The sequence below is a fragment of the Drosophila albomicans genome, chromosome 3 (genome assembly GCF_009650485.2).
Source record: "Drosophila albomicans strain 15112-1751.03 chromosome 3, ASM965048v2, whole genome shotgun sequence".
In the NCBI taxonomy this organism is placed as follows: Eukaryota; Metazoa; Arthropoda; class Insecta; order Diptera; family Drosophilidae; genus Drosophila; species Drosophila albomicans.
Window position 1 is genome coordinate 28,265,938 of NC_047629.2, and position 14,119 is coordinate 28,280,056.

At 37.8% G+C, this 14,119-nt stretch overlaps 1 protein-coding gene across 4 annotated transcripts in view; it reads left to right on the plus strand.

Moving 5' to 3' along the window:
• The window catches only part of LOC117567911 (uncharacterized), a 75,916-nt gene that overhangs the window by 24,234 nt on the left and 37,563 nt on the right, over positions 1 to 14,119 (plus strand). For all 4 annotated transcript variants that reach the window (XM_052005330.1, XM_034248189.2, XM_052005332.1 and 1 more), the window contains 3 exons: positions 2,965 to 3,090; positions 11,641 to 11,745; positions 12,664 to 12,755. In XM_052005330.1, coding sequence (XP_051861290.1) covers positions 2,965 to 3,090; positions 11,641 to 11,745; positions 12,664 to 12,755 — 323 coding nt within the window. The remainder of the gene's footprint in view (positions 1 to 2,964; positions 3,091 to 11,640; positions 11,746 to 12,663; positions 12,756 to 14,119) is intronic.

Consider the following 14,119-nt stretch of genomic DNA (forward strand, 5'->3'; position numbering starts at 1 on the left):
TCTTCACTCTTGGCACTCTGTAGCTGCACGTGTATATAAGATGATATATGCAAAGTTGCTGGCTGCTGATGCCACGAAAGCTTCAGCAGCTTCGGCAGCTTTGCACCTTGCACCAAATCTGTCATGCATAAGTTATAACTTTTATTTTGTGTTTCCGCATTTGTAGACCACGCTGATAAACGTGGGTGAATCTGCTCGCAACGCGTATAAATCATGTGCTTGGCTTTCACTTTATCCATCTACATACCTCAGGCGAAACCCGCTCTCTCAGTCTCTCCCTTCTATCCTTCTATCTCTCTTCATTTTTCCCATTTCCCATTGACTCCCCTGCTGTGCATCTGCGTGGGAAATTGCTTGAAATAATAATGTTACGCGCCGGTTTAGGGGACAACCTCGCCATCGTCCTCGTCCTCGTCCTTGTCTGCCAACTCGTCCTTCTTCTCCTGCTACCATACGTATTGATTGATGATTGTCGGTGTGTGTTTCTCTCCCAACGAGAGCAAAAGTTTAAATTACCCTAGGTCCCCTTGCTGCTGCTTCTGTTGCTGCTGCAACTTTTTCCCGCGGCTAATTTTTAATGGAAATAACTTGGCCCCAAAACTCCCTGCATGATGCGTTTTTCAATTTTTTATGCTTTAATCAAATATCCTGAAGTTGCACTATGTAATTTACGCTACGAGCTGAGCGCATTTTTCACGCCCTCCCCGCTCCACATTGGGTGTGAGAGATTCCCCCAGTTCATGGGACAGGTGACTTAAAGCCTCACCTAGTAGATAGAGAAAAAATGAAGAGAGTTGCGGCAAATTTTGCCAGAAAAGTCTTCTGTATTTGTCAGTATACTGCTGCCATTTTAAATTGTTGTAATAAAAGCCAGCGATTTTTACCAGCCGCACATAAATCAACAGATATTTTCATATAAAATTCACATAGCTGCATAATTTTTTGGTTTTTATATGCCGTTTTCATTTGTTATTTTTTTCACTGTTAGTATTTTAAATACCCCCTTTATATTTGTTTATACATTGGAAACGAATATTTTTGCAGGTTGATTTTTAAACGCGATTTTCACATTTATAAATGCATTTTGCTTGGCTCCCTTTTAATAATTGAGTATTTTCTGGTATTTGGAAACGTTGATTGCACACACACAGCGAAAGCGAATGAGAGTTTTTCATTTCTTTTTCTTCTTTTAAATTCGAGTTTCTTATTTTACGCAGCATAATTATTATTTGCAATACCTTTTACCATTTTTGTTTCGACATGGGGATTTAATTCTAATTATTCTGTGATAAATTTGTTATCATTTTTCAATTTTCTGCTAGAAATACTTTGAATAAAAATATACTATATGTTGGTAGTTTATGTGACACAAAACGTAAATGAAACGTGTGATAATGTTAAACTTTTTATAAAATATTCCGCAAATTTTAAATCCCGATTTGTATTAAATAGAATTTGCTCACTAAATTAAATACAACACAGCGTATACTTGATGCAGTAATTAACACTAGAATAAACGCACATTTAAGAGCTATCATCGAGAAGTAAATAATGGCTAAAACATTAAATTGCGAGTGCTAGATGAAAGTACCTCAATTACGCAATCCCAAGTTGTGCATCTACTTTTGAAAGCGTTTTGAAGTTGCGTGTACAACACGAATGGGTGTAAAACGGACAGAAATGAAAGCATTGCTCACTTGATAGCGTTACATGTGGCAAAACAACTTGGACACAACTTTCATTTAACATGCAAAACTCCATAAACAAAAAAACGAAAAACGATATAAATTACGAGCACTTGCCCAGGAGAGTTTCGTGTGTCCAGAAAGACGGGGAAAAAGTTGGCAAAAACGGAAAAGTTTTGCACAAGAGCTTTGGTCCAAACGATGCAAAACAGGTGACGACCATCATTTCCATAGATATTTCGAGTTGGTTTAATATTCGAAATTAAAATCGTGTTGCATTCTATTTGCTGTTTGCGACACTGTTTACGTGTGCTGAGGTGTTAAAAAATGTATAAAGAAGCCACCAGAAAGTTGAAAACCCTTTTCTGTGAGAGTTTTGTTCTGTAATTTGGAAAATGCCAAACACACGCACAACTTTATTTGCATATTTTATTAAAATACAGTCGCCCGCACACACACACACGCACACACATACACACTGCAAACAGACACTTGACTTTGAGTTGAGCCCCCATCTTGAGGCTGGTACAGATACTTTTTCGCCGCACTGTTTTTCCTCCCTGACCTTGTTTTCTCTTGCCTGCTGTGTGTGTGTTGTCTTTTTTTATGGGCAATCTAATATGCAAACAGTAAGAAAGGGCAGTGCCAGTGAATGCTGCAAAGAGTCCTTCCACTTGCAATTGAATTTCATTTGCATAACTTTAACGTGTGTGAAACTAAACGAACATAAAATGTATTTCAAATACCCTCTGCAGTTCTATCGGGTAGCTTGTATTTTACTTACTTTCCGATTGACAACAAAAATTTACACAAGGTATAATTTAGATATTGAATGATGTTGTCTCGGGTAATTTGTAAAAATTCGGTGAAATACCAGTTGAAGTTGCTGAACAATAGTAAAAGATATTAAACTTGAAAAAGAAAGACTACTGAATACTAATTGAGTATGTAAATGCGAACAAACTAAAAATTAAATATGACAACAAGAATGAAATACACAATTGAAAACCTGACCAAATAAAACTATGAAAGTGAACTTGTTTATATCTTTATTGAATAGTTCATTTTGGTTCCTTCTTTCGTGAATAGTTGAACACTATATACTATATTTTCTTTTCAGTAGTTTAAGACCTTCCAATTGAAATTTACAAAATATATATCACATACTCTTAGTGGAGTTAACTTGCCTTAGAATAGGTATCTTGTAGTTGACTATTTCACAAGGATTCTACCACCATATTACGTATACGTATTTATTTCTTTCTCATGCGCTTTGCAGATCATCTTTGATGGCTTTACGGTGGGCCGCTTCGATGAGGGCATGGTCGATACGGATGTGGACGGTTATGAAACGAATCTGAGTCCGACCGGTGAGCTGCCCGGCTGTCCCGAGGGTTTTATGCAGGTGAGTGCAAATTTAATTTATTAAAATTTGAATTGAATATTACGTAAGTTGCCTCCCCTCAAACGTTTCTGCTGACTGCTGTAACTTGCACTCCATTTGCTGTTGCTCTTGCTTCTGCTGTTGGTATTGAACTTGCCATAATTTTATGCCGCACACACACAGACAGCACACTATTAAAGCCAGACTAAATGGAGAGAGATGAGTGTGTGTGTGTGTTGGGTGGCGACTCATTCGTGCTCGGAGTTTGACCGTCCTGCTCTGGTCTGTTCTGTCCTGTGCCTTACTCCGTCCTGCGATTCAATCAATGTCCGAGTAATTCTGTAATTTTCTGTTGGTTCTGTTGACAAATGCCACATTAGCCCAGCAAATTGAATTGAATTGTGCCGTCTCCCTTTTTACCCTCCCCCTTCTCCTCACTCTCTGCCGCACTGTTCGCTGTTGTTGTGCAGCAAAAATAACGTAAAGCAATGAAAACGAAAACGAAATGGAAGCGAAAAAGGAAACGAACGAAACAGAACAGAAAACTATTTAACATACATATATTTTTATCACAATTTTTGCGGCTCCACGATGTTGACATTGGTGCTTTTGTCGAGACATTTTGGTCTCTGGCACGCCCCTTTGGCATTTCAAGCACTTCCGCTTGGGTGGGTGGGGGTTGGTTAAACAGTAAAACTAAAGCCCTGGCCAAATAAAATGTACCAAATCCCTGTAATTGACTTGTGCAATATGTTCAAATGTACATTTGTATATAAGTATCTACAACATCAACTCTGCCACTCAACTTTGTCTCTCTCTTTCTCTCTTTATAGAGAAGTATATACGTATCTTTAGCTGTGGTTGTATTCACTCTTCTAATCTGATGCCGCTGCATTACATTAAATGTAGTTTTACTGCCATTACGGCAACACACTTTGCTTTGGTTTTAGTAGCGGGAAAGAGAGTGGAGTGAAGTTCAATTCCTTTCGATATCCGTACGAGTATCGACCATGCGCTTTTAGTTACCTTAAGCAACCCTTCAGCTTTTGAATTAATTTCAAAGCTTAAGTTGTGCGGACATAGCACAAAGAACCTTTGCATTTGAAATTGAGATGAGTTCAGTTGAGGTGTGGTAAAGCAATCTCAAAGCGACTAAAGTGTTTTCCCCTTTTTTGGGGAGGAGCAACACGGAGCACAAACCAGGCATCTCCTCCTCAGCTTTGTGGTATTAACTGAGGTGTGATTATTTCGTGCAAAACCAGCAAATTCAGAGGTGCTTTAATGGATTCGCAATTCAAACTGATGAATTACTGCGTAAATAATTACCTTGCAATTATTTAAGCGGCACTTCTTTATATTGAAGTGATTGTAGCAACAGAGTGTTTTGTTTTTAAGATACTCAATATTTAAGGAGATGTTTGAGCATATTAATTATTTAAGATTATTCAAATGAAAAAGACAAAATTAAGCTGATATTTTGTTTTACGCATATCATCATTAGATCCTAAGAAACCACTTCAGCTTAAGTCTACTTCCTCTTATTGTAAAGTTACCAACGAAGATGCTGAAAGTTATTAATGATCTAAACCTTTTACCTAAACAAATATGAGAAAGTAATAATGATATATCTATATATTAGTATAAAGAATATAGAATTGAATAAGATAGAAAATTCTATTAACTAAAGGGAATATTATCTCTGGTCAAACATGAAAATGTAATAGTCACTAAGTTATCGTAATACAAAATATATGTCTTCCCATATGGTGCTATTCTCATATAAACACTGAATAACTAAGATAAGATTCTATAAATGAATTCTGAAATCAACGCATACTGCACTGTGTCTTGATAATTTAAATACACAATTTAAAAATATACAATGATTTCTTTATGCTCAGACCCCTAGTTAGAGATACGAAACAATTGTAACCTTTATAAGACCTCGGAACTTACACTGATCGTTGTGTTTAGAATTCTTTAAAACTTAAATTCATATACTAAGATATTCCTATAGTATTGAAGGCTAGTTGTGCAAATTTCAAAAATATTCTCCTCTATTTCAAACATATTCTCGCATTTGTTCTTTGTACTTTTAGGTGAAAGTTGATTAGCATTCCACTGCAGGGTTTCCTTTTGACCAAATGACATTATCTTTTATAGTTCCTTTTCGTAGTTTTTTGCACTGCCTTCTCCCTTCGTTCGAAATATGTTTCAGCGTGGGTCTTCGTTCCCTTGCCACATCCATCTGAAAGTGACTCTCACCCGCTGTGTCATTGTGTTCCCCTCTCTCTCAAACCTCCACGCTTTGTGTGAGCCCATGCTCTTCTATTAGTTTAGCGATGGCGAGTGATTCTGCAGTTTTTGCTGCAGCTTCTTCTTTTTTGGCTGCCCGCCTCCATACCTCGCTGACTGCCTGCCACGCCCCTCGGCTGACTTTGTGACAATAAATTTTGAACAAGCGTGGGGCGTGCGCTGACATTTTGCGGTGCTGTCCAGCTCATCCTCGTCCGTCCATCTGCCTGTCTGTCTCTCTGTCCGTCCATCCTTCCGCCTGTCCATCTGTCTGTTGAGGTTTCATTTGGCACTTGACATGTGTACGGGAAACTGCACCCGGAATAGAACTGGTGTGAGCCTTGCGACTCCGTTTCTGAACCGGGGCGAAACTCTGTTTTTGCATGCGAGTTTTGGTTTTAAAATGCAGTTAAATATTTGCAATTTTTTTCCTTGCAAGCCTTGTTGCAGTTTTATAAACTCGTAACTAACCGCAGGTTTGTGTTGTCATTCGCCGGGGTCCGTTTTCGTTGCCGTTTGCCGGGCTTTATCGCTGCTGGCCGGCGCCTGTTTTTATTTATTTAAGGCAAACATTTTTAACTGCTGACGCGGTTTCAGTTTTTATTCCTATCGGATTTTGTTCTTGTTGTTATTTTTCAATTCTTTTTTGTTATTTTTATTTTTTGCTTCGGTTTTCTCCTGGTTGGTTTCCTTTATAAATTATTCGTGTCATGACCTGGCCACATAAATTCTTGACCGTCTCTCATATTTATGCCAATCTCTGGTCGAGTTTTTGCAATACCTTCTCATATGTGGAACTAAAAAGGGAGAGAGGAAGAGTGAGGAATGCGTGTGAGTGGCTGCCAAGTAACAGTTTAATCAGTTATTCAATTTAGTTAGACAGTTTTGAGACTCATGCATTTTACACGAGGCAATGCCCTTAGTGCGACCTTTTTCTCTGGATTATTTTGAATAATTTAGCAACACTTTTTGCTTTAAACTCAACCAGCTGGCAGAGGAAGTTCCTGCTTCGGCTGCTGTTGTTCGTCCTGGCTGGCGCTTTGTTTATTTGCTAATATTGTTAATCATAAATAACAAAGTTTATGCATAAACGTATTAACCTAAATCAACAACAACAACAACAAGAAGGATAACGATAACGAGAAAGCACAGGCTGCTGCTGCTGCTTGTGTCCCTGCCTCGTTGTCCTGTTGTCCTTTGGCCTGGCCAACTTGAGTAAATGACTCAATATTTGACAATCATAACATCCGCTTAGTCTCCACGCTTCAAGTTCTCTCTCTCTCTCTCTCTCTCTCTCCACTGTGCCCACTGACCACTCTTCACTCTCTGGTCTTCTCTTTGTTCGCCATCCTGTTTTCCCGCTCCTCTGCTAAGACAACAGGCTACAGCAACAATGCATTCCAGTTTGTCAATAGCAATTTAAGCTCTATCTATAAATATGTATATGTATACTTCTGACTGTTAGTCTTAGTGGAAGTGTGTCTGTGTGTGAGTGCACGCTTGTGTGCCATAGACAAGCTCATAATTCAAGTTGGCAAACTCCTTGTACATTCCTTCCTACTACTTTTGCTCCTTTGGCGCTGCCCAACGGCATTTGTTTGTGTCGTAAATTTACGAGTCAAAGCCGAAAAAAATGCTACGAAAGGTTTGCAAGTTTTCCTGTTTTGTATACTCATTTTTTTAGATACTGAGAAATTCGGTATACTCGACGGAAAAACAACAAATCTTAAACAAAAAATTTTTAACTTATTGAATAATATATTAAGTATATTTTGAATTTTACCTATCTTTCAAATTATTGTAAATAATGTATAAATGAAGTACTTATGAGAAATATTATAAATAATATGCATATTCGTATTATTGTTAGAAATATTTCGAAGCTTCCCAAATAGCTTTCAAATTATTTATTCCTTTTCCTTTTTTTCGTTTGACGAAATGTCCAAATATACATATTTAATTATAGTTCAACTTAATTTCCGTGAAATGAAAGTCAGCCAAAGGCAATTCGACTCTAGGGTATCTTCGCTTCAACCTCATTCAAGCTTTTCACTTACATATTATTTTTTCCATATTATTTATTATACAAGAACGCATTGAATTGCAAATTAAAAGCTTTGCCGGGCTGCATAATTTATATTTAATGATTTTTTAATAGCAATGACGTAAAAAACTGTGGCAAATGTTTTAAATTACAGTAAATCAAACAGAAATGCAGACAGGGTTGTTAAGTTTTCCATTTATCTCACTCTGTGTAAGTGAATGAGTGTGGGTTCAATACAGTGGAACGAATGTGGCATTAAATTGTTTTACAATTAAGCCAGCAAACATGCTGCTCATAGACAAAGAGAATATCGAGGGACGAAACGGATGCAGCCATTGAAGGTTTCTCTTCTCTGCAGCGAGGCTTTTGTTTATTGTCGGGCAGATTATGAAGCGTCGGCGACGACACTCAACAACAACAACAGCAATAACAACTCTCTACAAAAAGATAAAACTTTTATCGGTTATTGTTTAAATGACGCGGGTCTGACGCTCACTGCCTGATGATGAGCTGTGCCCAAACAAAAGCAGGTAAAATGTTGTGAGCATGTCTGTGGACAGACCGAATTGAGCCATGTTTAATCAGCCAAAGGTTGATTGTTGTTGTGCTGAACAACAACACGACGAACTAACATTGCAACATTTCACACCCGATACGTGCGAAATGGTCAAATGGATTTTTAAACCGAGCGTAACTTCAATTCTTGTGATAAGCTCTCTTGAAAACAGGACGAAAGATACTTATTGCATTTCATTGATATGTTCACAGGATTACGAGCACATTCACACACACATACACAAAAGATTAAATGAAAATATACATTTACCTTGAGTCCTCGCTATGATGTTCAACTACATCTTTACGTACATTGAATGCTAACGCTGCTTAGCAGTGTATAAACAATTAATTAAAGTACACTTAGTTGCTTCTATTTACATCTTAACTTATTCAAGCATAATCATAAATGAATATATAATTTACTTGATTCAAACTAAGCTACCCAAGCCAGGCTTTTCTTATTGCTGAACTAGATAAGAATAAAAGTACAAAAAATTTCTCCAACTCAAAGCATATTTCTAAGAATACAATTTGATGCTTAAATTACCGTTCAATATTACAATGAATATTCAAAATTTTGTGAGCCTTGAACTGTATTCGATTTCCCTAAAATTATTTCAAAAGCAAAGCCAAGGAACAGTAGGGAAAGTCAACAGCTCGTGTCGTTCGTTGGCTGCTGCTACATTTATGCCAGTGGCTCCCCAAGCTGACCACAATAATAATTCAATCAATTTAAAACCAACACTTAATCAAACAAAACGCCACAAGACCAGGGAACTAAAATAAGAACAGAATGGAGATGAAAGATTGTAGATAGGAGAGACAAAAACGAAATTCCAATAATTCGTTGTGAAGTCGATGCTAATAACGCTCCAGTGCACACAATGGACACAACGGGTGATGACGATGATGAGGACGAGGAAGAAGACGATGATGATCTAAAGTATAGACTGGGCCGGACAGTGAATGCTTTAGGGGCAAGAAACAAAAACACAGAGAGAGAGAGAGAGAGAAAGATAGAAAGAGAGGTGGTCGCCACAGAGTTTGCAATGAATTTACACAAAATCGAAATCAGAAAATTACCATTATGCTGGACAGTCAGGCCCATCCTAGAGCTTGCTCCTCGTATTTCATATGACAGCAGTGAATTGCAACTCTAACCAGTTACAAATATTGGCTAGAGCTCTGCTATGAACGACATCGATGGCGATGGCAACTTTGCAATTACAGCAAAAATTGTTGTTTGAGTTGAGGCAGAGCACAGCCGAGGAGCCATGGCAGAAGCAGCAGCAGCCACAGGACATGGCACAACCAGTTAGCAGGACACAGAGCTGGCTAACAGCCTGCCTGGCTGGATGGCTGGCTGGTCAGTGTGCGCCCCAGTTCAAATAACCCATTAACTAAAAACTTAATCAATTGGAACCCCAACCTCATTCATAAGCATTGCCAATAGGTGCAGTGTAAATGAGCTGACAGCCTATCGAACGAGCCCTGCAGCCCAGGGGCAATGCGAAAAAAGCCACCATATCTCTCCTCCTCTCTGCTTTCTTTCTCCCTCTCCCTTTCTCTGTCTCTGTGTCTCTGTGTCTCTGTTGATGATGTGGTTGGCCATTCTTGGTTGCCATTAGCGACATTATAGAAGCCTTGGCTCAGCTATGCTCAATGAATGCTAATTGACAACCCTGGTCATTTTTTTCATTGCACACGCTGCACTATCGACTGAATTGCAGCTTGCTATGGGGCACGTGCAACATTCGATGATATTCATGGGGCCATTCACAATTGAATTCTATATCGTTTACTACTCAGACTTCATAGAATATTTACTTCATGAAAGCGAGAAAAACGAAATTAAATTTTACTAAAATTAGTTTACTTTTTAAAAGAGTTGTTTTCTGAATCCATTTACAGGATCTGTAGATTATTTAATTTTTATTTAATTTTTAGTATTATTTTTAAATTCACATTTACTTAATTCTTTTACTATTCATCATTCCAACATTTAATTTGAATGTGTAACCATTTAAAAGGTTGCAGATTTTTATTCCTTTTTATTATTTTAAAATATTAATTTAATTATTAATTTACTATTCATTACTTCCACTTTATTTTAATTTTTTTAAGTTAGTTATTTTCTGAATCTATTTTTAAACTATCTTCGAAGATTATTTTTAAATCTGAACTTCTTGGAGCTCACCATAAAAAACGAGTAATTTAGATTTTAATAAAGCACTAAACTCATTTGTAATTTTTTATAAATTCTTAAATGAGAGCGTATTTTCATTTTCAAATTTTTAGAAGTGAGAGAAAAATATTAATAACTACCTCTAGCCAGAAAAACGCGAGCTCTGTAGAGCGAAAACAAATACAAAAAAGTTGGTAAAAATATGTGTTAGGTCCAGCTTACCGCAACAAAAGATCATTTGTTTGTCTAACAACAAAGCAGACTTCAGACTGGACTCGTAATAGCTCGTAATTGGCTTGCAAAATAAATACATATTTTTAATAATTGATTGATTTGTGTACGCAAAAGGAACCATGTTGTTTGTGTGATACCCGTTATGCATAGAGTTTAAGGGGTATAATAGGTGTATGTAACAAGCAGAAGGAGACATCTTTGATTCCATAAAGTATACACATTCTTGATCAGAGTCAGCAGCCGAAACGAGAATAATAAGAAGGTTTATGTTTTCTAGAAGTTTGGTAGCGATCGAGTAAAAATTGTCGAAGTTATTTAAGAAATACACTTGAATGGAAAAAACGTCGACTTATTAAGGGTCTTAGCAGCTTTAATTGATAATCTGGTATATTTTTTATTATATGGTATACTTTCAATGTATATTTCAGCTATATTTTTCTATATAAATATACCAAATTCTAAATATTTTAGGTATACTTTTGGAATATGGTTTGGTTGAAAATGGGTAACGGGTATTTCACAGTAGAGCCCACGAGACTGTATCTTTCTTGCTTTTTTTTTTGTTTTGTTTGGTGAGCCCTTTTAGGCGCTTGGCAATCGAATTGCATGTTATTTCAGTTGGCGTACCTTCGACAATTGCCAATAGTTTTGTTGTTGTTGTTGTAATATGAAGTTGAGTACGGCGCTCAAATGTATGCCACACTTTTTGCAGCATTCATTCTTGCCGCTCGCTGCCATCTGCAGTTATCGTTGCACGTTTGCTGCAATCGACGAAAGGAAAACAATCAAATATTGAGCGCAAGAGGCGGCAAACGGCGCCGGCAAATAAAATTTATACAACAGTCATAATCCATTACCCATGCCAGCTGCTTGGTCCCGGGCATCCAGCAGCAGTTTTTAAATTGAATGGGATTCGAGCTCGAATTGGGAATGCGGAGATGCTTTGGGATTGTGCTGGCTGGCGATGGATTGCCGTGTTGTGTGGGTTACAGCTTCCGTACGTTTATTAATTTTTCACTTGCCCTGTAAACATTTGTATGTATATTCTCCACTAAAATCGATGCAAAAAAAAAAAAAAAAAAACGCAGATTATACAGTAAATCTGGAGTGCAACTTAACCTACTTTTTTACATCATGCGTGTGTGCTTTAAAATGTGTCAAAAAGAGAAAAGCGAATGGGATTAAAGACAGTTGCGAATTGCATTCCAGCAAACTTGATATTTAATTAATTAACTTTTACTTATTTACTTTGCAGCTCAGCGAACTGGGACGTCCATTCACCGGTGGCTCCTGGTGCGGCAAGGCCACAGGACCGCAATTATATTTCAGCGAAACATCTACGGTGACAGCTTCAGTTAAGGTGAGTTAAATGCAGAGATAAAGTCACACTGAACAATTCAGCTGCAATTTAAATGTAATTTTATTTAAGTCGAAATATCTAAAAAGCTTTTTATTACGTAAGCAAAAAGTCCACTTCTTGCTTTAATTTAAAATTGGACGACTTGTGTGGATACGCGGCGTATGCGTAATGTTTACTTGAGCAGCCATTGCCACTTTGTGATTAATATTTAAATAAATGCGCGGCCATAAAGGCAAATGGGCAACGCAGCACTCTGGCCCAGGCTTCAGGTTGCCAGCAATCGCCAGCGCATAAATTATGAAAATTAATAAAAATTCATGCTTGAATCGCATCCCTGAACGTCCTTCAGCCAAACACTCGATTGCTGCTGCTGTCGCTGCGTCTGCTTCTGCTTCTGTATCTGCTGAGAGTGCAACAAATTGCTTCAAGTGATGATGAGTTGACGTGGTCAGCGGAGGCGCATGGATTCCAGATTGCAGATTGCATAATTAAAAGAAAATTGCGTGTGCAAATGACAATATGTCACGACAAGGCGGCGGCAAACAAGTCTGAGTTTAACTCATTAATAGCGCCAACGCGAATTGAAAGAGTTGTGAAAATGCATTTGTTCCTTTTGTCGTGACGACGGCTGTCGCTCACTTTACGACAAATAAATATTTCAATGGCCATGTCATCGTCCTGCACAGCGATGTGTCCTTTGTATCGACACACTCTTGAATGACAGGACACCATTTCCTTTGCTATCTGACAGAGTTTCCTTCAATAGATCTGTCTGTGTATCCGTTTTTTACTTTTATTTACACTCAATTTTCAGCTCATTTTAAGTTGCAGCGTTATTGCATTGCAAGTGTCTCTCTTTTCTTTTTTGTATCGTTTTCCTTCTTTTTCACATTTTGTGCTTTGACATTTTTTTTGCAGGTATTTCATCCGCCACGCAATATACGAGACGAGAAACCCTTCGAGTTCAGCATAAGATACAAATTTATTAGCCAGTCCGATGCAGTTGTAAGGTAAGTTGCTTCACAAATGAAAAATGCAGCAAAATTGTTTGGGTGACAAAGGCAAAGACAAAGCCAAGGGTGGATCAAAGAGTTAAGAGAGTGTAAAATATAACAAGTAAGGAAGTTATAGCCGAGTGAGCTCGACTGTAAGATACCGGCTAATTCAGAATTCATGAAAGCTATAGTACTAAAAATAGCGACTCTAGCTTCAACATTTCGCTTCTATTTCGATTTTTATAGATTTGCTTGGGCAGAAGAGAGCGTTGAAAAAATTAAGTGTTTAATTCTTCACTATAAAAAAATTGAAATTTAAATTAAATATTAATTCAATATAGTTAAATTATAAATAAATACTAAAATTTATTAAATTACAATTCGAAATAACAATATTAGAAATTAAAAAATATATGTATATACTAAAAATGTTCACCAATAATTGAACTCAAATTTACTATGAGTGAATAGAATATCCCTCGTTCTATTAAGAAATATTACACAACGGTGCTGGGGACTATCTTTGCCCCAAGGGCAGTAATGCGTCAACTTGCTACGTGGCCCGCAGCCGCAGCGCCATAATTTATCATTCAGCCCTCGTGGATGGTGAAGGAAAAGAGCAAGCTTTAAAAGTGTGGACAGCTCAGCAAGTTAATGTCACCAGAAAAGTGTATGTGTGTGTATTGAAGAAGTGTGTGTGTGTGTGTGTGTGTATTGAAGAACTGTGTGTGTGTGTGTGTGGAGCCTGACAGTTTGTCCTTAGTTTAGGAGCACTCGCAGCACACTTTGGCAGCTGAGCCAAAGTTAGGTTGAGTTAAATCTTTGCTACCTGCAAATGTTGATGCAGCACAACGCCAACAACAGTTGCTGTTGTTGTTGTTGCTGAAGTCTGCTGCATAAAACATGAGCAGCAGTAACAGCTCCTTGCCGTGGCATGCCATATACGATTCATCCTGAAATCCATTTGTGCCTAGACGTGTGTCAAATTTGGTCTTTCAATGCGTCGCGCTCTTTGTTTGAGCCAGTAGATAGAGAATAGATAGATAGAGAAATGAAATGGATACGGCCATAGAAAGAGTAATAGAAATTGAAATGTATTTTTACGCCTCAACAAATTTCACACAATTTACAATTTACACGGATATTTATATTTACGACCAGAGCCAGAAATGCATTGAGCGCAGTAAATGTGCTCGACTGGTGTTCATCGCAGGTGTCCGGCATGCGAGCCATTAGCAAACCAAACAATGGCCAAATATTTGGGGATTGCTGATAAAGAGAGAGGGAGAGAGAGAGCGAGGGGGGAAGGATTTGAACCCTAAAATGCCAGAGCGCATTTTATGCAAATTGCAGGCAGGATGAGAGCCCTAAATACCAAA